The sequence below is a fragment of the Hippopotamus amphibius genome, chromosome X (genome assembly GCF_030028045.1).
Source record: "Hippopotamus amphibius kiboko isolate mHipAmp2 chromosome X, mHipAmp2.hap2, whole genome shotgun sequence".
Taxonomy (NCBI): domain Eukaryota; kingdom Metazoa; phylum Chordata; class Mammalia; order Artiodactyla; family Hippopotamidae; genus Hippopotamus; species Hippopotamus amphibius.
The window spans coordinates 120,831,868-120,858,277 of NC_080203.1; the positions used below are offsets into that span (position 1 = coordinate 120,831,868).

The 26,410-nt window shown below is 38.2% G+C and overlaps 1 protein-coding gene across 4 annotated transcripts in view; it reads right to left on the reverse strand.

Annotated features, from left to right (window-relative positions):
* PPEF1 (protein phosphatase with EF-hand domain 1) overlaps window positions 1–26,410 on the reverse strand; it is a 140,595-nt gene that overhangs the window by 90,420 nt on the left and 23,765 nt on the right. For all 4 annotated transcript variants that reach the window (XM_057718245.1, XM_057718248.1, XM_057718247.1 and 1 more), the window contains one exon: window positions 20,711–20,872. In XM_057718245.1, the coding sequence (XP_057574228.1) occupies window positions 20,711–20,759 (49 nt within the window). In that variant the 5' untranslated portion in view covers window positions 20,760–20,872. The remainder of the gene's footprint in view (window positions 1–20,710; window positions 20,873–26,410) is intronic.

Genomic DNA, 26,410 nt, shown 5'->3' on the forward strand with positions numbered 1-26,410 from the left:
AAAGAACATCTTATCTGGTGTCCCATTTCACTGAAGGAGGTCCCAGTTCACAGGGATTTCTGCTAGACTACACAGTGCCAGTAAAGACTGCTTGATGACAATTATAACCAAGAATCCTCCAACAAAAACAAGAAGGATGGCAAGGGCCCCTTTTCTATCAGAGAACAACAACTATAAAGGAAACAGTGGTGTTCATTTGTTTTTCCATCAAAGTTCCAAATTTAAACATAGAGCACTGTAAAGGAGTTAACATTAGGAAAGAGGAGGGTGGGGGGATATAGGGCTGGGGGTGAAGGGAGGGTATCCCTCAGGCAGTTATGAATGCTTTGATTGTTAAGATTTTTCAAACGGCTAAGTAAACTAGATGTTATTCCAAGAATTAAAGAAATATTTGATCTTCCTTGGTGGTCCAGTGGCTAAGACTCTGTGCTCCCAATGCAGGGGGCCTGGGTTCGATCCCTGGTCAGGGAATGAGATCCCACATGTATGCTACAACTAAGAAGTCCACATGTCGCAAACAAAGATCCCACGTGCTGCAACTAAGACCCAGTGCAGCCAAAAATAAGATAAATAAATAAATAAACAAATATTAAAAAAAGAGAGAGAGAACAGGCCCAAAATGGAGTCACCTGTGCTAAGCTCCATGTCAGTAAACCGAGACTTAATACCTAATCTAATTGCAGTTTCAGCCTCTCCTAGGAATGTAATCTTAACCAGTCTGGCCAGCACCAGTGAGGTAATCAACCTGATAGACCCGTCTTCTCCCAAAGGAAGGTGACCTTGCCTGAAATAGTCCTTTCTTTTCATTTATGACTTCCTTGTCCCATTCCCTTTCTGCCTTTAAAAACCTCTCCCTTTTTGCAGCTTTTTGGAGCTCCTTTCTATTTTCTAGATGGGATGTTATCCCATTCATGAATCATTGAATAAAGCCAATTAGATCTTCAAATTTACTCAGGAGAATTTTGTGTTTTTTTAACAGATTTGGTGGTGGCACCAGCAGAACTGAAGGAGACTTCTGATGGCTTCAGGGGGACCATGAGAAACAAAGGTGTGGTACCCGTGAACAATTCTGATTTCTCTTTCTCACCATTTCTGAGAGCTGCAGGTAATTTCCTCTCAGTTCTGAGTTCTGCTTTCTTTGCATGAAGTTCCTGATCTAACTGGACTTCCAGTACATATTACCCCTTTTTGGAAACCCAGTCCAGTCCACAGTCCTCATTTTGGGGGTCTGCCAGTTCCGTCCTTTCCCCAGTTCCCAGTTCCAATTTGGGAATTGCTGGTGGTGCACACAGTGCCTTCTCTTGGCCGGTCTACCGTAACATCTCTTGGTTATTGCTGGTGTGTTGAAGTGCACATGTTTGTTTATCTTGTTTTGTGTAGATAAAGACTACTGCTAATGGGAATCTTGGAAGCCAAAAAAAAAAAAAAAAAAAAAAAGCTGCAAAAATTGGTGGGCATGAGTCTAGCACTTTGAAAGCTGTTAGAATGCTTGCCACCTAAATCTAAAAGACTCCTATGTTAGGATAAAGGTGGCCACTGAATGGGTCACATTTACACTAGGTTGCCCTCCAACCTCAAGAAAATTTCTGTGCAATAAGGTACGTTGTAAAACACCATACAATCTCTAACCCAGCAGTATATCTGTCTTAGCTAAGTTTGGCTCTGAGAGACCCAAAGGTTTAGATAAAAATAAATTAATAATAATAATAATGATAATAATAACAACAACAACTGGGATCCTTAAATTCTAAAGAGTTAAGTGTGCCACCTTCTGACACATATGCTTATTTTATGTCTAAAAACTATGGTCCAGGAAGTTATAAATATCTACAAAAAAGACAAAATCTTACTAAAAACAATCTAGAATTAGACAAGATCATTGTTTTATATCCTGGGAACTTAGCTTGATAACCATCAGGTTGAGGCCCCCAAATATGGCCGACAGAAATATGGGTTGTACCCCATTTGCAGCTAGATATGGCTGGACAGAAATGTGAGTTGAACTTCATTTGCAGCTAAGGATCCTACCAAACTGCTACCAGCCCTCAGGGAAATTACAACAGCCATTAAGAGGAACATTCCAATTAGATAAGATCATTTAAGAAGTGCAGTTGAAAGCAGGGTTCCCAAATTAAACAAACAGAATGGGACATCTATTTTAATTGGTATGTAGAACCTTCCAAAAGGCTTCATGACTCCAGAATAGCTTTATTGAAAAATCCACTGAAAAAGGCTAATGAAAAATTAAAGACACAAGGGGTACCTAAAACAAAAGACTGCAAGACAGACTCAACACTTACTATTCCCCTCTATCCTCCTTTATTTGAGTACTCATTCTAGTAATCCTCAGTCCAAATTGTCTTTCTACTCTAAAGAGACTACAAGACCATAAACGAAAGTCTGCCAAATTAGTGGCCTTACATATACCCCCATATCTAACTTTTAAGGAGGGCCCCCGTATGGATCCCTCTCATAGTTGATGAGACTCTGAGGGACTTCATGGAAAACTGCTATGTTATTCCCTTAAGCAGCTAAGGGAAACTAAAATTAAATTAATGAAAAACCTTGACATGTGGTAGATACTGGAACTACACCCTCTACTTTAAACCCCCCTCAGAGCCTGCAGATGGGATCCTGTGAAAACTGCAGAAGCCAGCTAAGGGTAAGAATTCTTACCAGTGTCAGCTCTCCAAGATCTCTGTCTGTAGTACCCAAAAAAAGAGAAGAAAATAAAATATTTTTTGCACCTTCTTTGAGGATGCCTCTTAACTCCAAGGGGCTGTTGAATACTGCCAGAAATATCTACTGTTTGTCCCAACTAAAAACTGACAAGATATTTAAAAGGATTTTTTTAAGGAGCTGTGTGGTCAGAAGTTGGGCAGAAACTGTAAGCTGATATTCAGAGCCTAACAGGAATATTTTTTTTAGGTCTCCTCCACTAAACCAAAATGAAACTATGTACCCAGAGGGAAAGAAAAACCTTCTAAAGCCTTTGTGAAAGGATTTACCAAAACCTTCCAAAAGGCAAACAGCTCTAAGTCCAGAACATAGCAATCTTTTAATTTCCATCTTAGTTAGAAATCTTGTCCCTGATATATATACACAAAAAAGAAAGAAAATTAATAATAATGTAGCTGACTCCAAAATATACAAGCAGCTCATGCAGCTTAATACCAAAAAAGCAAATAGCCCAATCCATACACAAATGGGCGGAAGACCTAAATAGACATTTCTCCAAAGAAGACATGCAGATGGCTAACAAACATATGAAAAGATGCTCAACATCACTAATCATTAGAGAAATGCAAGTCAAAGGCACAATGAGGTATCACCTCACACTGGTCAGAATGGCCATCATCAAAACATCTAGAAACAATAAATGCTGGAGAAAAAGGAGCCCTCTTGCACTGTTGGTGGGAATGTAAGTTGGTATAGCCACTATGGAAAACAGTTTGGAGGGTCCTTGCAAAACTAAAAATGGAACTACCACATGACCCAGTAATCCCACTACTGGACATATACCCAGAGGAAACCATAATCCAAAAAGAAACATGTACCATAATGTTCATTGCAGCACTATTTACAATAGCCAGGACATGGAAGCAACCTAAATCCCCAGCAACAGATGAATGGATAAAGATGTGGCACATATATACAATGGAATATTACTCAGCCATAAAAACGAATGAAATTGAGTTGTTTGTAATGAGGTGGATAGACCTAGAGACTGTCATACAGAGCGAAGTAAGCCAGAAAGAGAAAAACAAATACCGTATGCTAACTCATATATATGGAATCTAAAAAAATGGTACTGATGAACCCAGTGACAGGGTAAGAATAAAGATGCAGATGCAGAGAATGGACTGGAGGACATGGGGTTGGAGGGAGAGGGGGCGAAGGGGAAGCCTGGACGAAGTGAGAGAGTAGCATAGACATATATACACTACGAACTGTAAAATAGATAGCTAGCGGAAAGTTGCTGTATAACAAAGGGAGATCAACTCAATGATGGGTGATGCCTTAGAGGGCCAGGACAGGGAGGGTGGGAGGGAGTCGCAGGAGGGAGGGGATATGGGGATACATGTAAAAATACAGCTGATTCACTTTGGTGCACCTCAAAAACTCCCACAAGAGTGTAAAGCAATTATATTCCAATAAAGAGCTTTAAAAAAAAAAAAAAGAAGAATGTAGCTGAATGGGAGGATCAACCTATGATGTCATTTAGGCTGCAACCCAATTCTTTGAGGAATTGAGAGCAACTATCCTTATCTTACAGTCTTTGCAAAACTAGAAATTTAGCTCCAGAGGCAGTTCACAATCCACCTATTCCTTTTACCAATCCCTATTTATCTCAAAAAGCTTATAAGTATTATAAACAATCTGGCCTTAGGAAACCAAAGCACTCCTTAGAAGAACTTGCATTCTTTTTCTATACCTTTGAGATATAAATGTTCTACAAACTTCAGGGAGATAATTCTTATCAGAAGGTAAAGGAAAGGGTCATTTGAAACCTAGGCAAATAAGAAATCTTTTAAGTGTCTTCCCCCAAAATATTAGTAAAAATGCTTTAGCCATCTGAGCGGATAACCTCAACTTGTTCCATCTACCAGCAAAACAACTTGGATTCAACTTATTTTACAACTAGTGAATTACTGTACCTGATTAATGGTAGCAATTTTAAAACATAAGCTATAAGGTCCCTGTTTGCAACTGTCTATTTATGTGTGTCTATGTAGATGTGTTGTAGATATATGGTGTTTTCTACCTTCAGAGGATATTGCCAAAATTAATTTGTAAAAGATCTCTATTTAATTGGCTCAAAGAAATTAAGCACTTATAAAAATTAAGTGAAATAAATAAAGTGAATAGATGTAAATGGAATAAAAGTTTTTAGGTGAACTTTTTAAACGGTTTCTCCAAATCTTTTTGGTAACCTGAAACCTTAAAGCTTTGCCAAGTTAAATTAAATCAAATGATGGATAGTCATTGAATATCCAGATCATTTCCAAATAAGATAAAATACTGAAATGTTAATTACTGAAAATAGGCTTATTCACTTTTGGCTTCCTTTTACAGGGAAACTAAAGATATTTGGGTCTCCTAGTATATATGGTTTCTGCCACACTGAAATACTTACTAAGAGAAAATTTAATTAAGAAAGTATAAAAAATTATAAAAAGTATTTATAAATTTGCCAAGCCATAGAATGCTAAAATAAAGAGTTCATAATTGTTTGTTTCTCTTTTTAAATAAATTTATTTATTTATTTTTTATTTTTTGGCTGCGTTGGGTCTTTGTTGCTGAGCACAGGTTTTCTCTAGTTGTGGCAAGTGAGGGCTACTCTTCATTGCAGTGCACGGGCTTCTCATTGTGGTGGCTTCTGTTGTTGTGGAACATGGGCTCTAGGTATGCAGCCTTCAGTAGCTGCGGCATGTTGGCTCAGTAGTTGTGGCTTGTGGGCTCTAGAGTGCAGGCTCAGTAGTTGTGGCACATGGGCTTAGTTGCTCCAAGGCATGTGGGATCTTCCCAGACCCAGGATTGAACCCGTGTCCCCTGCATTGGCAAGCTGATTCTTAACCACAGTGCCACCAGAGAAGTCCCTGTTTATTTCTTTATTTTCACTAAAAATTAAGGTTTTTAAGGGTTAAGAATTGTAATATATGTAATGAAAGTTACTAAAAATAATCAGGGAAATATCTCTGTATATAAAGAAAGATGTATGTTTTTGGCAAAAGAGGGTATTAGGAAAGGAAATGCATGTTGTTGAGGGAAAAGAAAGTAATTTTGCCCTAAAGCATGTGGCTGATTATTTCAGAAGGAGAAAGAGAAAAAAATTTGGACAAAATCTAAATGTTAAAAAAAAAATTTTGTAAAAAGTTTGCCAAAAAAAAATTCTCAGAAAAGAATTTTATGTGTGGTCAAGGCGACTAAGATTAAAATGAATTTAAGTAAAGAAAAAATGATGATGAGTTTTTAATTTGGTTTTCTCTCTGTTAAAAGGACAAGTATTATTGGATTGTTGGTCTTCTCTTAATAAGACACAGAAAAATGTTCTTCTTTACCTTTTAAAGTAATCTGCCTAGCAAACAAAAATTCTGTTTTGTCAAAATAATTTCCCATGTTGTCTTTATCAAGTCTTTGATTACTAAAGAAAGCTGAATCTTCTCTATTAAAAGACCTAAGGGTTTTGGGGGATTTTTTAAAACTATATAACTTTCTGTATTTGCCTGCAAAGTCTTTAATTATCACTATGCTTAAATGGATAACTAAGTATCATTTCACAGTGACCTATGATCCTATTTGACCAAGCATTTTAAAACCTTTTTGGGAAAACAAAAACAAAAAACCTTTTTGATAATTCTGACAAGCTTCCCCCAAATCAAATTCTGAACGAGGTCTTTTTTACCTCAAACTAACTTTGGTATTTTCCAGAGGGCCTCTAGAACATCTCAAGAGGTTTGTTTTCTCTCCTTAAAAAAAAGATGCTGAACTACTTAGACTTATTTGATATGATAAATTACATAGCAAGAATTGTCAAATAAGAAGTAATACTAAGCCTTTATGTTGTAATTGTATAGGTATATGTTATAAGTGTTTCAGAAACTATATGCAATTCCTGAAGTCTGATAGGTCCTGGTATATTACCATCATCATTCTAGTTATCATTTTACAATGTTGAGTGTCACAGAAATAAACAAATTTCCCTGTCAATTCCATTATAATAAACTCTCATCAAATCTCTAACAATGGGCATTTTTTAAAATAAATTTATTTATTTATTTTATTGGCTGTGTTGGGTCTTTGTTGCTGCACACTGGCTTTCTCTAGTTGCGGAGTGTGGGGGCTACTCTTCATTGCGGTGTGTGGGCTCCTCATTGTGGTGGCCTCTCTTGTTGTGGAGCATGGGCTCTAGGCGCATGGGCTTCAGTAGTTGTGGCACGTGGGCTCAATAGTTGTGGCTCATGGGCTCTAGAGCGCAGGCTCAATAGTTGTGGCGCACGGACTTAGTTGCTTTGCAGCATGTGGTATCTTCCAGGGACAGGGATCGAACCTGTTTCCCCTGCATTGGCAGGGGGATTCTTAACCACTGTGCCACCTAGGAAGCTCCAATGGGCATTTTTTAAAGTCATCTGTCATTTACAGGCAGTTATTGTTTTACTCAGATGCTTTTGCAAAAATGTTGCTGATGGCCAACAAACACATGAAAAGATGCTCAATATCACTAATCATCAGAGAAATGCAAGTCAAAGCCACAATGAGGTATCACCTCACACCAATCAGAATGGCCATCATCACAAAATCTGGAAACAACAAATGTTGGAGAGGGTGTGGAGAAAAGGGAACTCTCCTGCACTGTTGGTGGGAATGTACGTTGGTACAGCCACTATGGAAAACAATTTGGAGGTTCCTTAAAAAACTACAAATAGAACTACCATATGATCCAGTAATCCCACGCCTGGGCATATACCCAAAGAAAACCATAATCCCAAAAGAAACATGTACCATAATGTTTATTGCAGCACTATTTACAATAGCTAGGACATGGAAGCAACCTAAATGCCCATTAACAGATGAATGAATAAAGAAGATGTGGCATATATATATAATGGAATATTACTCAGCTATAAAAAGGGATGAGATGGAGCTATATATAATGAGGTGGATAGACCTACAGTCTGTCATACAGAGTGAAGTAAGTCAGAAAGAGAAAGACAAATACTGTATGCTAACTCACATATACGGAATCTAAAAATGGTACTGATGAACTCAGTGACAAGAACAAGGACGCAGGTGCAGAGAATGGACTGGAGAACTCGAGGTTTGGGAGGGGGCAGGGGGTGAAGGGGAAGCTGAGACGAAGCGAGGGAGTAGCACAGACACATATATACTACCAACTGTAAAATAGATAGCCAGTGGGAAGTTGTTGTATAACAAAGGGAGTTCAGCTCGAGGATGGAAGATGCCTTAGAGGACTGGGGCGGGGAGGGTGGGGGGGACTTGAGGGAGGGTGGGGGGGAGTCAAGGGAGGGAGGGAATACGGGGATATGTGTATAAAAACAGATGATTGAACTTGGTGTACCCCCCCAAAAAAAAATTTAAAAAAATTTAAAAAAATACATATATATAAAGCAGGATAAGAGATAGAGAGTGAGAGGAAATGAGGGGAGGAGAGCTAATTAGTATAAAGTAGACAGTAGTCAGGGGAGGCATCTCTAAAAAGACATTTGAGCAGATACACAAAGGAATTAGGGATTTCAGGGAAAGAGCACTCCTGGCAGAAGGAACAGCAAATGCAAAAGCTTGAGGAGGAGGTTTCCTTAAGAGTGTTTAAAGAGCTACAAGAGGCCCAGGGTGCCTGGAGTAGACTGAGGACAGGGACAGGGACAGAAAGTGAGATCAGAGAGGTGACGCAGGCCAGATTAGATAGGGTATTTGTTATCAACTAAATGTTTGTGTCCCACCAAAATTCGTGTTTTGAAATCCTAACTCATAATGTGATGGTATTAGGAAGTAGAGCCTTTAGAAGGCGATTAGGTCATGAGGGTGGAAGCCTCATGAAGGGGATTAGTGCCATTATGAAAGGTTCCAGAGGACTCTCTCACCCACTGCACTATGTGAGAAGTCGGCAGTCTGCAACCTGGAAGAGAGTCCTCACCAGAACTTAAACACACTGTCGCCCTGATCTCGAACTTGCAGCCTCCAGAACTGTGAGAAATAAATGTCTGCTGTTCATAAGCCAAAAAAAAAAAAAAATGTTGCTGAAAAGTGCTTCATCTTCAAAGAGATTCAGGGAAAGGACTCTGGTAAACACACGTTTCTGATAACTTTAAGATCATAAAACTGAACTGGGTAAGAATTTCCAGAACTAATAGAAAAAAAATGGATTAAAGCAGAACAAGAATTAATAACATAGGACTGAATGAACTGAAAAGGGTGATTACAATTTTTATTCCTTCTTGCTTGAAGCACTGCTGGTCCTTTAATGTTTTATTTTTCCAGATTTGAGGAAACTGTTTCTCTTAAGCTATGACTTACAACAATTTGGTAAAGCATACTTTTGTAAACAAAGATGAAACATTTACTTTTTCTCCCTACCTGATCCCTCCAGAATGTAGAAACTTTTGAGTACTCTTTTTATGGAAAAATAGTTATTTACATAAGTCCAATGAGAATCTGTTCTCCTTGTAACAGGACACAATTGGAAACACTGGTTACATTACCAAAGCTTTAACTGGAATGTTATATTTGAGAGAGATGTACATAGACTCAGAAATGACCAGATAGACTAAGGTTGACTTTATGGAGCCAATAAAGCCCCTTAGAAAAATCGACCTGGTGTCTTACTTACAAGGTTCCAGCAAAGCAGTCTTAAAAAGAAAGCATATGGTCAGTCACTATTCTTGCTACACCTGTGTAAATAATTGGGCCAAGTATAATGCAAACAAATTAGTTTTACTATGATTATCTTTGATTTTTAAAAATGGGGATAATTATAGAGAGAAAGATTATGTTTGCACTTTTGTAGGTATTAGATTTTAATCCTATTAATTGTCTCTGAGGTTTTGTTAAATACCTATAAATGAGACCAGATCTTGAATTCTTCTAGTTTCCTCAAATATCTGGCTATAACTCACCAAACTAATGTTTCTAATTTTCTCCTACCCTTCTGATTTGGAATCACTAAGAACAAAGACTGTCCTTAAATCTCCTTGGAAGGGACTATACCAGGTCTTCCTCACTACCCAGGTGGCAGCCAAACTTTAGAAGTTTGAACCCTGGGGACACATCTCATGGCTGAAGAAGGTTCCACCTGACATCTGGTCCTGCACAAATGCTAGAGACCTCCAAATCAAATTGATGAAGAAGAGAAGTAGCTGACATCAATGTGGACTGCTTCCTCCAAAGATAGTGGATCAAGACTTCATATTTTAAGGACTTCCCTGGTGGCGCAGTGGCTAAGAGTCTGCCTGTCAATGCAGGAGACATGGGTTCGATCCCTGGTCCAGTAAGATCCCACATGCCAAGGAGCAACTAGGCCCGTGCACCACAACTACTGAGCCTGTGCTCTAGAGCCCGAGAGCCACAACTACTGAGCCCATGTGGCACAACTGCTGAAGCCCACGTGCCTAGAGCCAGTGCTCCACAACAAGGGAAGCTGCCACAATGAGAAGCCTGTGCACCACCATGAAGAGCAGCCCCCGCTCTCCGCAACTAGAGAAAGCCAGTGTGCAGCAACAAAGTCCCAACACAGCCAATAGATAAATAATTAAAAAAAAAAACAAAAAGACTTCATACTTTTAAACACAAAACGCTTTCTTCCTCTCTTTTTTCCCTTTACTCTGGCATTGGCTTAAAAAGGTAACACCATCATCCATATCTCCCAGCCCACTGCTAAGGGAGGTAACTTTTCATTGCTAGATTTGTCATCATCAAAAAAACGGATCTGTTCATTTATAGTATTACCTTAGTTGGAGTGGTTTGTGCCCTGACAGGGTCTATCTTTGTCTGTGGTGATTATCATTCTCCTTGGACCTATGAATACCTGGATGGCTGGTGCATAACTGAGCAATGCCTCTTAGGTTACCTAACTGTCCACAGAGATATCTCATTGGTCAACACCCCTGAATTTGCATTGTCAAGTTAGAAAGAACCTACCAGGAGGTTTTCATGATTCAGGATTTGCTTTCTTTGGCAGGTCCTTACTTCCCTGGTTAGAAGTAAATGCAAATGAGACTATGATCAGGAACCTCTCCTTAACTCTCAAGACACTGCAGAATCTGTTGCTAAAGCAATAGCTGCTCAGTGAAACTCCTTAGACTCTCTGGCCAAAGTTGTTCTTGATAACTGGATAGCCCTTGATTATCTTTTAGCTTTGTAAAGAGGTGTCTGCTGTGGCCAACACCACCTGCTGCACCTAGATTAACATTTCTGGGGAGGTAGAAACTCAGCTACATAAGATCACTGAACACGTCACTTAAAAAGTTGACTCCTTCAATAGGGTCTTCCTCTGACTTAGATTTTCATTGGTTTGGGTCTTGGGGACCATGGCTTCGAAGTACACCCTAAACACTTGGAATTATCCAGCTTATCATAATCATAGTAGTCGCCCTGGTACACTGTATTCTCTCAAAAGCTTTAAATGCATGATTGTGGCCACTCACCACCAAGCAAATGATCTCCCTAACACGGGAACATCAGAAAAGGAATAAAGAGAATGACCAGCTTAAAAATTGTGAACCTGAAGTTGTAGCCTGTGCATATCACAGAGATTAAGCAAATAACATCATGACCTGTGAATAGCAGACAAAAGATCAACAAAAATTGTGTGAACTCAGAGCAGGAGCTGGGAGTGGCACCAACGTCTAATATTTTTATCATATCTCTCAGGCTGCCTGAGTCTGATGAAAAGGGAAGAATTATTAAAAAAGAGACAATAGGGACTTCCCTGGCGGTACAGTGGTTAAGAATCCACCTGCCAATGCAGGGGACACATGTTCGATCCCTGGTCTGGGAAGATCCCACATGCCTCAGGGCAACTAAGCCTGTGAGGCAAAACTACTGAGCCTGAGTGCCACAACTGCTAAAGCCCACGTACCTAGAGCCCATGCTCCACAACAAGAGAAGCCACCACGGGCTTCCCTGGTGGTGCACTGGTTAAAAATCTGCCTGCCAATGCAGGAGACATGGGTTCGATCCCTGGGCCGGGAAGATTCCACATGCCGTGGAGCAACTAAGCACATGAGCCACAACTACTGAGCCTTTGCTCTACAGCCCGTGAGCCACAACTACTGAAGCACACGCACCTAAAGCCCATGCTCTGCAGCAAGAGAAGCCACTGCAATGAGAAGCCCGCACACCACAAGGAAGAGTAGCCCCCGCTCACCACAACTAGAGAAAGCCCGTGAGCAACAACAAAGACCAATAGATAAATTAACTGAAAAAAAAAGAATCACAATCTTTCATGAAAAAAAAAAAGAGAAGCCATCGTAATGAGAAGCCTGTGCACCACAATGAAGAGTAGCCCCCACTCGCCGCAACTAGAGAAAGCCCACACATAGCAACGAAGACCCAAAGCAGAAATATAAATAAATAATTTTAAAAATATAAATAAATAAATAACAATAAAAAAGAGACAACAGGCCCAAAATGGAGTCACTTGTGCTAAGCTCCATGTCAGTAAACCGAGACTTAATACCTAACCTAACTGCAGTTTCAACCTCTCCTAGGAATGTAATCTTAACCAGTCTGGAATTTCCTGGCCAGCACCAGTGAGGTCCTCAAACTGATAGACCCCTGTCTTCCTCCAAAGGAAGGTGACCTTACCTGAAATAGTCCTTTCTTTTCATTTATGACTTCCTCGTCCCACTCCCTTTCTGCCTTTAAAAACCTCTCCTTTTCTGCAGCTTTTTGGAGCTCTTTTCTATTTTCTAGATGGAATGCTGCCTGATTCATGAATCATTCAATAAAGCCAATTAGATCTTCAAATTTGCTATGTTGAATTTTATTTTTTAACAGATTGCTGTTTAGTATTTTAAATTTTTAAAGCAAAAATAGAGAACAAATATTTTTTAGAAGAGCAATGTCCATTAGAGAAAATTTCCATTTGTCATAGCTTAAAGCATCAAACTTCAAAGCCAAAAATGCTAGATAGCCTTTGTAGGATCCTTAGCACTTAGAGAAAATGAATAAATGCATTTCTAAGTGGTCTCAAGGGAAGAAATAAAAGAAAATATAGTGTTCTCGAAGTGCTCTACAGGAAAAAAATAAGGCAATAGATTATTAATTCAAAACTCATTGATATAAAATTTTAAGTGTAAAGTGAAGTTCAGGAGAAGGAAACTGCAATGTTTAATTTTTGTTTTTTAGATAAATTCCAATTTTACAAGTCAGGGCAGCATATCAAAAGGAGCATGAACTTTGGAATCTGTCAGAGCTGGCTCCAATTCAGGCTTAGCCATCAACTAGTACATGACTTTGGGCAGCTCTTTCATCTAAGTCTCAATTTCCTCATATAGAAAAACAAATTAATCAAAGCTTCCTCCAAGAGTTTTGGTAAGAAACAGAAATAACAAATGTAGTAGGCACTCAATAAACGATAGCTGTTATAATTCTTCCCTATTGCATATCACAAAAGAATCAAAATAACAACAATAACAATAATAATACAACAACAATGCTACTTCTCTACATGGAAGGTAGATAGCCCACAAGACAGGGATAGCCTCAATTTTATATGTAGGCAACTCTTTCTCAAAAATGTCATGATACTCCAGAGGCAGAGAAATGTAGTGGGGCTGAATGACCAAGGTGGGGAAAAACCCTTCACACTAGTCCGAAGTAAGCTCTAGGCTTGGCTCTGCCACTTCTGTGTTCTTAAGCAAATCACTTTGCCTTTCAAAGCTTCAGTTTCCTTTTCTGCAAATTGAGAACAACCCTTCACAGGTGGTGAAGATCAAATGTATGTGAAAGTGTTTGTCAAACTATAAAAGCACAATGCAAATAAGAGGTATTTTACATAAGTACATTTAATTAAAGCTAGTTTCCAAGAATAGCAACTTTGGAAGCCATGACAAAAGGATGTAATGGTTGACAGCAAAAAACACTGTAGTCAGAACTCTTCAGGTTCAAATCCCACCTCCAACAGTTGTTAGTTTTATAACCTTGACAAGTACTTACCTCACTGAGCACAAACTTCTTCATCGGTACAAAAAGTAATAATAACACTTTACTCGGTTTATTGTAAGGATTAAGTAAAATGTATGTAGTACATTTTGAATACTCTCTGGAATACAGTTAGTAATGAGGAAATAATAACTATTATTTTCTATCAAGACCTTTTAAAACATTCATAGCCCTTGACACAGAAATTTCATGTCTAATCACCTGAATATGGGAATAATCCAAAATAAGGAAAAATCTTTACATGAAGAAATTCTTCAATGTGTCATTTATATTAGTTAAAAAAATGTCCAGTATGACAGGGATAATTAACTATATTATGGCCTATCCACTAATGAAACATTTAGTAATGGCTAAAATGATGTTTACAAAACATTTATAACAACTTGAGAAATGTTTACATAACAATATCTCAGTGCCAAAATCGAGGCTATAAAAAAATTACTATTTAGGATGATCAAAAATATACACTATACCAAAAAAAAAAAAAACTGGGTAGTAGAATGATGAGTGATTATTAATTATTTCCAACTGCTTTCCTATATCTTACAATATTTCTGAATGAGAAAAACTTTTTGTGGTAAATGTAAGTAAACACACTGCATCAGTTTTCTGTAGATATATCATTATGAAATTATAATAAACTGATATATTCAACAAGAGATAATGGAAGAATAAAAAGAATAAGGGAATACCTTGAACAAATACATGCTAATAAATAGATGAAATGAACCAATTCTTAAAAGGATACAAACTACTGAAAAAGACTGAAGAAGAAATAGAAAATCTGAATAGACCTATAACAAGAGTAGAAGAAGTAATTTAAAAACTACCCACAAAGAAAGGCCCATGCCCAGATGGCTTCACTAACAAATTCTACCAAACATTTAAAAGAATTAATCCCAATTCTTCATAAACTCTTCTAAAATATGGAAGAGAACAGAATACTTTCCAACTCAATCTATAAGGCTAGTACCACCCTGATATCAAATCCAGACAAAGACATCACAGGAAAAGAAAAAGAGACCAATATCTCTTTTGAATATCGATGCAAAAATCCTAAACAAAACACTAGCAAACTGAATCCAGTAACATATAAAAAGGATTATACAGAGAGCAAGGAAGGAAGGGAGGGAGGGAGGAAGGAAGGGAGATAGGGAGAGAGGGAAGGAGAGGGAAAGAAGATGACTAATAAGCAACAAGAGTACCTGGAACCAGGCATCCAGGTTGGTGAACACACGGTGGCTTGGAGAGGGCGTAGAAGCTCGCACCCCTTCCTGTAGCCTAACCTAAGCATCTTTTCTCATAAACCACTTCATACTGGCCACAAAGCTCAGGCCACCTGTCAACACTGGGAGGAGGTTTGTGTCCATCCGCTATGATGCCTCAACGTGCACCTTTGGCCACTTGCTCACCCGAAGACGTTTGAGGTGCATGACTATTTGATCACCCAAGCACAGGGATAATTGTCACATCTCACTATGACCACTGAGGAATTCAAGAAAAAAAACTCACGGAAACATCAGAAAACATTGGCCACAAGATCAACTCATGAAACGATACAAAGTTTTCCTACAGTGTTCTCCAAGATGATGGCAACAATGATGCGTCAAGGATGAAAGAAGCTACACTCTATAACAGAGCTCTATACATAACATATGTGATTAGAATACAAAAGTATCAAGGATACACTATTTTCTGAAATCAGTTTCCATTTCCAATAAATAATCTGTTACTAGGAATCATCTAAGATAAAGTCTGTCCCTCACAACATGCAAAAGTCTAATGTAGGAGAGGAATCAGATGGCAGAGTAGAAGGATTTGGAGCTCACTTCCTCCTACAAATACATCAAAAATACAACTACATGTGAAACAATTCTCACAGAATACCTACTGAAGGCTGGCAGAAGATATCAGACACCCAAAATCGCAAGAAAGATCTCCATGTAAACAGGAAGACCCCTCAATGTTTATATCTGGATTCATATTTAAAATGGAAGAGATTTCATCCTTCATATTCCCCTATAAATTCTCAACATGGAACAGAGACTCCAGTACCTGCCATGTTCTCAATAAGTATTTCCGGCAGAATGAATGAATGAAACCACTGTACATATTACTTCATATTACATAAAGCCACATTTATCGTTCAGAGTATTGTGCTTTCCCAATATTTTCATGCATCATGAATACAGGTGTATTATATTCAGGAATAAGCAGAACAATGCTTGTTTAAAAAAACAGAGTTTAGGGGATTAAGAGGTATAAACCACTATGTATAAAATAAGCTACAAGGATGTAATGTATAACATGGGGAATATAGCCCATATTTGATAATAACTATAAATGGAGTATAACCTTTAAAAATTGTGAATTACTGTATTGTTTACCTGAAACATATAATATACATCAACTATACTTCAATTAAAGAGAAAAAACAGAGTTTATAAAGGTAATACATGCAAGACCTCTTCAATAAAGCCAGTTGGCAACTGCAAACAGGAAAAAAAAAAAAAAAAAACGGGATTATATACCATGATCAAGTGGGATTTATGCCAGGAATACAAAGTTGGTTCAATATCTGAAATTCAATTAATGTACATTATGTCATAGAATAAAGACCAAAAATTACATTATCATCTCAATACAGGCAGATAAGGCATTTGACAAAATTAATTACCATTTTTTAATTTAAAAACATCAATAAACTAGGATTAGGAATGAACTTCCTCAACCTGATAAAGAGCATCCACAAAAAGTTACAGCTAATATCACACTTCAAGGTGAAAGACTAAATGCTTTCCCCCTAAGATCAAGAACAAGACAAGGAAGCCTACTCTTGCTTTTCCATTTAACAGTAACAGAGATTGTAGCCAGGATAGTCAGGCAAGAAAGTGAAATCAAAGGCACAGAATAGAAAGGAAGAAGCAAAACTTCCTCTCTTTGCAAATGACGTGATTTATAAATAGAAAATCCTAAGGAATCTACTAAAAATCTATTAGAGCTAATAAATGAGTTTAGCAAAGTCTCAGGTACAAGTTCAATCAATATACAAAAATCAATCGTTTTTCTGTACACTTGCAATCAACAACCCAAAAATGAAATTAAGAAAACAATTCCATTTACAATAGCATCAAAAAGAATCAAATACTTGAGGCTAAATTTAACAAAAGAAGAGTAAAACAAACTCTGAACACTATAAAACATCACTGAAAGAAATTAAAGACCTAAGTAAATGGAAAGATATCCTGTGTTCGGGAAACAAATGACTTAACTGTTAAGACGACAATACTTCCCAAACTGATCTACAGATTCAGTGTAATCCACATCAACAATCCAGATGGTTTCTTTTGAGAAATTGATCCTAAAGTTCATATGGAAATGCAAGAGACCCAGAAAGCGAAAACAATCTTGAAAAAGACAAAGTTGAAGGATTCACACCTCAAATTTCAAAACTTTCTACAAAGTCTACAGTAATCAAGACCTCAAGTATTGGCATAAGGATGGACATACAGATCAATGGAATAGAACTGAGAATCCAGAAATAAACCCTGACAGTTATGGTCAACTGATTTTTTACAGGAGTATCAAGATCATTCAATGGGGAAAGAATAGTATTTTCAACAAATGGTGCTGGGACAACTAGATATTCACATGCAAAGGATAAATTTGTATCCCTACCTCATACCATATATGAAAATTAACTCAAAATTGATCAAGAACTAAATGTAAGTAAGACCTAAAAATACAAAATTCTTAGAAGAAAACATATGCAAAATTAATCTTGAATTTTGTGCCCTAAAGCACAAACAACCAAAGAAGAAATAAATTGGATTTCATCAAAATTAAAACCTTTGTGCTTCAAAGAACACCATCAAGAAAATGCGAAGACAACCCACTGAATGGGAGAAAATATTTACAAATCATATATATGATATGGAACTTGTAACTAGAATATAAAAAAAAAAAACTCTTACAAAAAAAATAAAAATAAATAACAATTAGAAAATTAGCAGATGATCTGAATAGACATTTCCTCAAAGAAGATCTACAAATGGATAATAAACACATGAAAAGATGCTCAACATCATTAGTCATTAGGGACATTCAAATAAAAACCCTAATGAGATATCACTCCATACCCACTAGGATGGGTATAATCAAAAGGACAGACAATAAAAAGTGTTGCTGAAGATGTGGAGAAAAAAGAACCCTCATACATTGCTGGTGGGAATGTAAAATGGTGCAGCCACTTAGGAAAACAGTTTAGAAGTTTCTCACAATGTTAAACACTGAGCTACCACATGATCCAGCAATTCTACTCATAAGTCTATACCCAAGAGAAATGAAAATATGTCTTACATAATAAGTTGTACATGAATGTTCATAGTAGCATTGCTCATTATGGTGAAAAAGTAGAAACTATCCAAATGCTCATCAACTGATAAATAGATGAATACAATGTAACATATTCAATACAATGGAATATTATCAGCAATAAAAAGGAATGAAGTTCTGATTCATGACACGTGGATGAACTTTGAAATACTATGCTGAATAAAAGAAGTCAGACACAAAAGACTCCATATTGTCTGATTACATTTATATGAAATGTCCAGAAAAGCCCAAATCTATAGAGACAGAAAGTAGATTGTGATTGCCTAGGGCTGGGGAAGTATAGGGTAGGAGAGTAACTGCTAATGGTTTTGGGGGCCTGTGATGAAAATGTTCTAAAACTGATTATGGTGATGGTTGTACAACTCTATGAATAAACCAAAAATTCACTGAAGTTTAGACTTTAAACTTGTGAATTGTGTAGTATGTGAATAATAAAGCTGCTATTATTAAAAAGTGATCCAGGAAAAGAGTCTGGCATTTCCTTAAAAAGTTAACCACAAAATTACCATATGACATTGAAATTCCACGACTAGTTATATATCCCAAAAAACTGAAAACATGGACTCAAATAAGTACACATACACTCATGTGCGTAGCAGCACTATTCACAATAGCCAAAAAGGGGGGAAAACCCCAAATTTCCATCAAATGAATAGACTAAAAACTGTGATATATACATACAATGAAATATTATCCAGCCTTAAAAAGGACTGAAGTACGGATACATGTTATAGCATGGATGAACCCAAAAACATCATGCTAAGTAAAAGAAGCCAGACAAAAGGGTCACATCGTGTATGATTCTATTTACGTGACATGTCCAGAACAGGTAAATTCATAGAAAAAGAATACAGACTGGTGGTTGCCAGATGCTGGGGGAAGAAGGAAATAGGGAGAAACTGCTTAATAAATGAGGAGTTGTAATTTGGAGTGATGGAAATGTTCAAGAGCTGGACAGAAGAGGTGGTTACACAACTTTGTGTAAATGTCACTGAATTATTCCTTTTAAGATGGTTAATTTTGTGTTACTTTTCACCTCAATAAAATATTTAAAAGAAACAGGAATCACAGGGACTTCCCTGGTGGCATAGTGGTTACGAATCCACCTGCCAATGCAGGGGACACGGGTTTGATCCCTGGTCCAGGAAGATTCCACATGCCACAGAGCAACTAAGCCTGTGCGCCACAACTACTGAGCCTGTGCTCTAGAACCTGTGAGCCACAACTACTGAGCCTGCATGCTGTACAACAAGAGAAGCCACCGCAATGAGAAGCCCACTCACCACAACGAAGAGTAGCCGCTGCTCACCACAACTAGAGAAAGCCCACACGCAGCAATGAAGACCCAATGCAGCCAAAAAATGTAAAAATTTTTTAAAATTTGAAGAATGAAACAGGAATCCAAAAATCAAAGCTAATGTTTCCATTCACATGTAACATTTTAAAAGTTGAAAAGCATTTCAAAGAGAGAGAATTTACATTTACAAGTTGGGCTTGGCTTTTTTTTAACCTAAGAAATTTGGCTAAATTTTTAAAACTCTGGGTAATCTTAGATATAAAAAGAGAATCACTCTACTTTCATAATAAATTACTACCATGGAATTAGTTCAGTTGGAACTTTTGAAAGATTTATTTCATGACATGCTTACAGATTTGAAAGAGTTAGTGCATCTCCTGTTGCCCCACTGTCAGAGATTAACTTGCTAACTCACTGGCACAAGTCAGCTGGGAGGGAGACCGGCATTTGATTCCCAAAGGAAAACATCCCGCGCTAATTAGAATAGAATACTCTGCATCCTAAACGCTGCATCTTAAGCCTGAGTAAACTGCTAAAAGCAAGATGTGGAATAGAAATTGGGAAAATCACCTATAACCTAGATAACAAAGGAGTGGAGTTTAAGAGCCAATTATTCACACAATCATCCCGGCTTGTTTTGGGTTTAATTTGCACGTGGAGACTATGCCCATTACACACTCAAGTGAGTTTCAACTAGATTCTAGTATCTATGGGAAAGAAGGTCAGTATAAAATAAACAAAGGAAATACTGAAGCCTCTAATTACATGGGGGTAGTGTGTGGGGGTGAGGCACATCATCTATTTAGAAACAACACACTTTTCGAGAAGCAGATGATCTAGCGTTTCTCAAATTCTACCTAGAATATTCTAAAAACATGCAGCAAGTCTCATGAAGTTCTGTACTGAATAGCTATAAAAAATAATCTGATCATTGAGTTATAAAATCTAATAAAAATTCAATGATGCTACCAAATTTCACATAGGTATGGATAGAGCTATTTATAAGCATATTGAATAAACAGATATAAATTTACAGAGAGGCTTTCTTGTTCCCTGCCACTGAGTTTTAAATTGAGATTTTATACTGGTACATTTTCAACTGAAATCAAATCAAACATAAAACATCTCTCACATAATACTTTATGGCACATCATAAATTCAAAGCCACATCTTCCTAAAGGTAGTTTCCTACGTTATCCCAATATTTAACCTCCAGTTCAAGTGATGATGCCTCGTGCAAAATCACTCTGGGCAGCTTGAGAACTGTGTGTGTAAATGAGAAAGGGGCAGAGCGTGAATTCATCCAGGAAGACAGGCACACTCCTAGCCACTCACCTTTCTCAGATTTCTTGTCTTTCATTGAAGATGAAGTTCTACAGCCCATGTCTTCTATATCAAGTATGTTCGTGAATTCAACTTATTCTCAAACAGTGTGAAAAGTGCTTCCCTTTATGCTGCAAGGAGTCCCTCTTGACTGATCCACTTCGGTCATAGATCCTGATGAGGACACATGAGGGAGGGAGGAAAGCGCCCGTTAACAACAAGGTATCTAAAGGCTGCTCAGCAGGATTCATTTTATGCTTCTTCTCAGCTGCTGTTCATTATGTGATGTGGAAAGCGATCAGACATAATCTAATCCTGGTTTATTTTCTAAAACACAGCAGCAGCAACAGAACAGCTATAGATTGCTTTTTTGCAACACATAAATTGTATTTTCCCCGTGTCTAGGTCAGATCAATACTCTATAAACTAAAGCATTAAAATGAAAAGTGGAAAGGTAAGAGCATACAATTTTCTAATTGAAATATAGGGAATGGGATATGAAGGATCTGACATAATTTAACTGTTTTGGTTTTAAGCTCAAAATAATTAAATCTATTTGGGTTTTTAGAAACATAAATTGGAGAATGGCGGAGACAACAACATATTTATACAACTAGGCCAAAATTCAAATCAAAATGAGTTGACACTATTTCTCAGAATCAGTCAGGGCACTTGTCTGAAAAAAAAAGGAGGCTTCAAGGCCTCCCCGGAAACTAAGGTATCAGAATCCAGGGAGTGCCCTTTTCAAACAAGCTCTCTGGGCATTTCTGAGGCCCCTCCAAAGTCTGCCCTCACACTCACCAGGCCTTCCAATGGGTTAGCTGAGACTGCTAGCAACATTGGATCTTCCACAATCACTCCATGGGAGTTTTCAACAAAATTCCTTTCTGTAGTAATCCCACTTCATGCCTTTTTAGGGTGATATTTCCTTTATTTCGTGATGCTCCAAACCAGGCTGAGCTAATCTATTTGCATTTCTTGATAGTAACAAAGTCAGAGAACAACTGACTTGGGACTCTGCCAGGCATGCTATTTTTCTGTTAGTGTTACACTAAAAGCTTCAAAATTGCGACTCAATGAAAGAATGGGGGGGAAATGAGCAAAATATTTGAATTATGGAAATATTTTTAAAACAATAACCTTAACAGATATTGTGATCAGAGCTAGGCTTGATTCTATTGTGTACTGAATTAATTAACCCTCCTAAACTTTGGGTTGTTTCCAAATTTGATAGGCATTTCTTACATATCTCTCTTATCTATATCATGGGTAAAGAATGTTAACAGGGTCAGCTCTGAGGGCAGAAAACCCTTGTGGCATTCCACTCCAGAACAATCTCTAGGGTTACCACAGACCCATTACATTCACAATCTCGGAGCATATTCGTTCAGTTAGGTGGTAAATTTACCCATTGTAAGTATCCACTTACTTATCTATGAGACATCCTGGTAAATTTCGCTAAATATTTTAAGGAAATTAAGATAAACTGACATTCCAGGCTAGCCAGCAGCAGAAGAAGAAAAAGAAGAAGAGGAGGAGGAGAAGGAAGAAAGGAGGCAAGGAGGGAGGGAGGGAGGGAGGAAGACAGGACGGAAGGAAGGAAGGAAATCAGTTTGCCATTATTTTTAATAACAGAATCATAGACGTTTAAAGGTGGTAGAGACTTTTAAAATTACCTAGAATTTACACAAAGTGCAAGAAAGCCAAGCCCCTTGCCTAATGTCATATAGACAAATTGGCTGTCAAACTGTTGCATATTCACATCACCTGGGGAGCTTTTAAAACTCCCAATGCTCAGACAGCACTGCACCAAATTAGAGTCTCTGGGGATTTAAAACATAGCAATGCCTGGGCCCCATCCCCAGAGATTCTGATGAAATTGGTATTGAGTGGGGGTTGGGCATCAAGAATGTTAAAAGCTCCCCAGGTTATTCTAACATGCAGCAAAGCCTGACATTCTCTACTGGAAAAAGTGTTCTAGTGAACCCATGGTGATACCTAGTGATCATCACATTTTCCTCTAAATGCTTTGACTCCATCTGTTTGGAACAGAATTTTTCCAGAGGTCATGTCAGGCTTATAAGGCAGTGGCTTCTGGCATCTGCTCTCTTCTTGTTTTTGAAATTGGGGCACTGCTTACCCATCGCCTCCATTCTCTCCATTTTCAGACATTTCTCAAAGGTTATCTGCAGTGCCTATGAGAACATGTATGCTGGGTTCTTTGTCACCCTTCGAAGTACTTCATATGGTCCTGGTGAGTTTCTCCAAGTGCCTAGACCTATGCTCTCCTACGTGAGTATCACAAAACTTACCAGGGGAGATTATTTTAAAATGCAGACTCCCAGACTTTACTACTATACTTGAATTCAAGCAGTCCAAGGGGGCCTAGGAATTTGCAATTAAAAGCGCACCCTTCATGGGACTTTGACACAAGCACTCCCCATATCTCAGTTTGAGAAACACTGCTCTGTATATCTCCCTTGGGCTTTGCTTCTATCTTTATGCTATTTTTTTCTACCCCTTTTTATGAATACATAAGAGTTAGGCATTGAGTAGGCAACACTGATGCAATGATAGGAAGTAATATATTTCAAACTCAATTTTTTTCCAGAAAAAAAAAAGCAATATCTCTGCAAAGGCATTTGGTTCTCAGCCACTCCTCAATCAATTCATTACACAACAAACAAAAGTCCATATAAAAGATTCACTAGGAACTAAAAAGCATCAAACTTGAGTATATTTCTGCTAGACTGTAAGCTCCATGGGTACCTTTGTTTCTAAATACTCCTTGAATCTCTGGCACCTACACAGTGCCTTTCACATAGTAGGTGTTTGATAAATGCCAAATGAATGAATGAATAAGGGAATGAATATTTCTACGCCAGGGTCCTTTAAAAAATTAATGCTAAAAGTAATTATTAGTCCATCATTTTGTGCACAGATACATGCTATTTGATTACACAAAGGCCTTTTATTAAACCAGAAAATGGATAGTACTTATATATTCATTTTTAAAGAAAAATTTTAAATCATGATAGAAAGGAATGAGAATTGTTCTAGAATTCTTGGGTTATTAGAAAAAAATAATTTGCTATTAGAATTTTTACATTATTAAATAATAATAATTTAATTTCCTTAGGTAACAGGTAAAACAGAACCAAAGAGTCAGCTCATTTTAATTCTCACCAGAACGAAGAGCTGGTTAAGACCAGGTGCCACTTACTGCTCCCACACACTGCCCAATCTTGACTGCAATCATCCACTTAAAGGCTGAGAGGGACACACATTTGTAAGCAGTGTATGGACCTTTGAGGACAACCCTGAGTGGTGCAAAGCTGATAAAAATGATTTGGGAATTTTCCATTATTTGGGACAATCTAAGCTTCTTCCATTCCCTGCCCTCTGTCAGCATTAGATAAGCACTTAGTGTGCTAAAGAGGTCTCTGAAGAAATGATTCCCTAGGGCCTGAAAAGGGTTCTCCAGCTCAGGAGGTGGGGAGTCTCTACAGCATTTACAAAGACCCTAGGACGCCGTAGTCAGTGACATAAACCACTGAAAAGGTGGACCTTGGCAAAAAAAAAAAAGCTTGAAACTTGCTCAGTGCTGCTGCCCCTACCAATATATACCAAGGATGGTTTAAAGCATAAACATAAAATAGTGACTCATCATTGGCACTCACTTATAATTTGCAAAAGGAAATTCTTCCAAGGCTTCTGCTAAAAGCTTTTTACTGTGCGTGGGGGGGTGGGGGGGAGCGGGGGAGAACTGGAGGGTAGGGACTGTTTGACGTTGTTCAGTTCTTTTCATCTTAACCACTATTCATTTCCCAAGGTGAAAATACAAGGAAAGAACAAAAGATGGCCCTTGGAACCAACCCAATCTTGGCCTCCAAGCACCTTCTAAGTGCTAGCCCAGCCTCCCCGAGTTCTTCTTCATTCCTGATTTTCTTTCAAAGTACATCTCTATTGAACGCCCACACCTTGGCTCAGCCACCTTGACCTTGATTCTGCTCTGCCTCTGGCATTCTAGATGTAACTTGTGTGGTTTCCCATGCTAGAAGCTCAGCTTTTCATAGAGATGCTGACTTTTGTGAGAAATTTGTACTCTAGCTCTGACCCCAAGAAACCCAAAACCAGAACCCATAGTCATTCAACTATGGGTTGAATGGGAGGTGAGCAGGTCTAATTTTTCCCCCTTGGACTGTGAGACAAGAGCATGAAGGACAGATACCTCTTCAGGCTTACCCTGCTACATTCTTTGGCATTCATCAAAACAGAGGTTCTACAGCCTGATGTCTGTGGACTAAAGATAACGAAGGGGCACAGAGCTGGGTACAGGAGTCCCTGGCAGACCGCTCTAGAGAGGCCCCTTCCAACACTGCCCTTCCAGTAGAACACTGTAACACTTGCTCCTGTCTGGGGTCTTAAATGAACAAGGGGGGTTCTGTAAGACTGAACTGGTGATTATTCCTGAGTCCATGAAAGGATAAGAATAAAGAGGAAATGATACTGACCACCAGAAGGTATCTGAGGCTGTGTGTTGTTCTACCAGACAGGATTGTAATCAGGAGGCAGCTAGACCTAGTGCTAGGTTTTCCAAAGTGTGTTTGTGGAAGAGGAGTTCTATGTGGTTTATGATTCTAGAAATAAGACAAAAAAAAGTCCCACCATCAAATAAGTTCAGGAGAAGTAGGATTAAACAGGTTCCTTGACTGCAGGACTCCTCAGAGCCTTATGGAGGTTAACATGCATTTCTAATATGAATCTCTAAGAAAGAGCTATTTATTGTGTCCACTCTTTCCCAAATAGCCTAGCAGGGGACCCTTTTGAGGTAAAGCATTTTAAGAACATCTATTGTTCCTAACTACCTAATGCTGGCCCAATGGAGACTAGGGTTTAGAAGTCAGACAAACCAGAGTTTAAATTTTTCTCAGCCAGTCATTAATTCCTCTGCACCTCAGTTTTCTCATAAGAAAATAAGGATAATAACACCTACCTTACAGACTTGTACTAAAGGCTTATGAGAAGATCAACGGTGGAAAAAACCAGCTGGAACAAAGAGCAATTCTTCTTAGCTAATGAGTTAGGAGGAGCCATGCATGGGTGGTACCCACAGTGGTCGAAGTGTTGAAACAAAATGTGTTTGCTCGTATCTGTTCCTTCAGAATGCACTGTCCGGGACCTCCCAGAGACTAAACCCCATGGGTGTCTACCAGTTCTGGGATAACTATAGACTCACAAAGAAATGGACTGTTTTCCCCTGAGAGTCCTAAGATCAGAAAAAATGCTTTATCAGTAAAAATAATAACAGCTAAAACCACTACTATTTATTAAGGGACTATTTACCCAGCACAGTGGGTACTTAATATTTCTATTATTCCAGTTAATCCTCACAGCAACTTTCAAGGAGATATCATCACTTCAGTATTAGAGATGAAGAAACTGAGACTGAGAAATTAAATATCAGACTCCATGGCACAGCTGATCAGTGGCAGAACTGAAGACTCACTCTGTTTAATGCCTAAAGAACAAAAATGTCCACCAAAAAGTTAGCTATGCCTTGGTTTCAGGACCCCATCCGATCAATCTATAGAAGCACTAAATCACTAAAGAGAATTCTTGAACATTGCAAGGAATTCTGTTTCCCTTTCTTACAGATAGATGGAAATCCTGTGGTCCTCTGTGACAACAAGAGGGCCAGGGAGCTAGAGG